Source organism: Eimeria mitis, genomic scaffold (assembly GCF_000499745.2).
Source record: "Eimeria mitis Houghton genomic scaffold, Emh_scaff595, whole genome shotgun sequence".
Lineage (NCBI taxonomy): Eukaryota > Apicomplexa > Conoidasida > Eucoccidiorida > Eimeriidae > Eimeria > Eimeria mitis.
The window spans coordinates 1,570-1,914 of NW_013574181.1; the positions used below are offsets into that span (position 1 = coordinate 1,570).

The following is a 345-nucleotide window of genomic DNA, read 5'->3' on the forward strand; positions in this document are numbered from 1 at the left end:
GCAGCAGCAGCAGCAGCTGAAGGAGGAAGTGCCGTCATCTTAGAAATGGGAGGCATTGATGCAGCAGCAGCAGAAGCAGATGAAAGGGGAAGTGCAGTTGTCTTAGATATTGTAGACGATGCTGCAGCAGCAGCAGCAGCAGCAAGAAGTGGGTCTGCTGCTTCGCATGCATCAGCTGAAGGCCTCCGCCGGCGCAGCCAGCGGTCTTCGGGCTCTGCTGTGCTTGAGCAGGACCTCGAGGGTGGTGGGGCTGCTGCTGCTGCTGCTGCTGCTGCTGGTGGTTCTGCTGCTTCTGCTGCTGGTTCTGCTGCTGGTTCTGCTGCTGCTGCTGCTGCTGCGGGAGCA

The 345-nt window shown here is 59.7% G+C and overlaps 1 protein-coding gene across 1 annotated transcript in view; it reads left to right on the top strand.

The window, feature by feature from the left end:
* EMH_0017230 (thrombospondin type 1 domain-containing protein, putative) overlaps nucleotides 1–345 on the top strand; it is a gene marked incomplete at both ends in the record, with an annotated part of 7,952 nt that overhangs the window by 1,525 nt on the left and 6,082 nt on the right. The window contains 1 exon segment of the mRNA XM_013500849.1: nucleotides 8–343. Coding sequence (XP_013356303.1) covers nucleotides 8–343 — 336 coding nt within the window.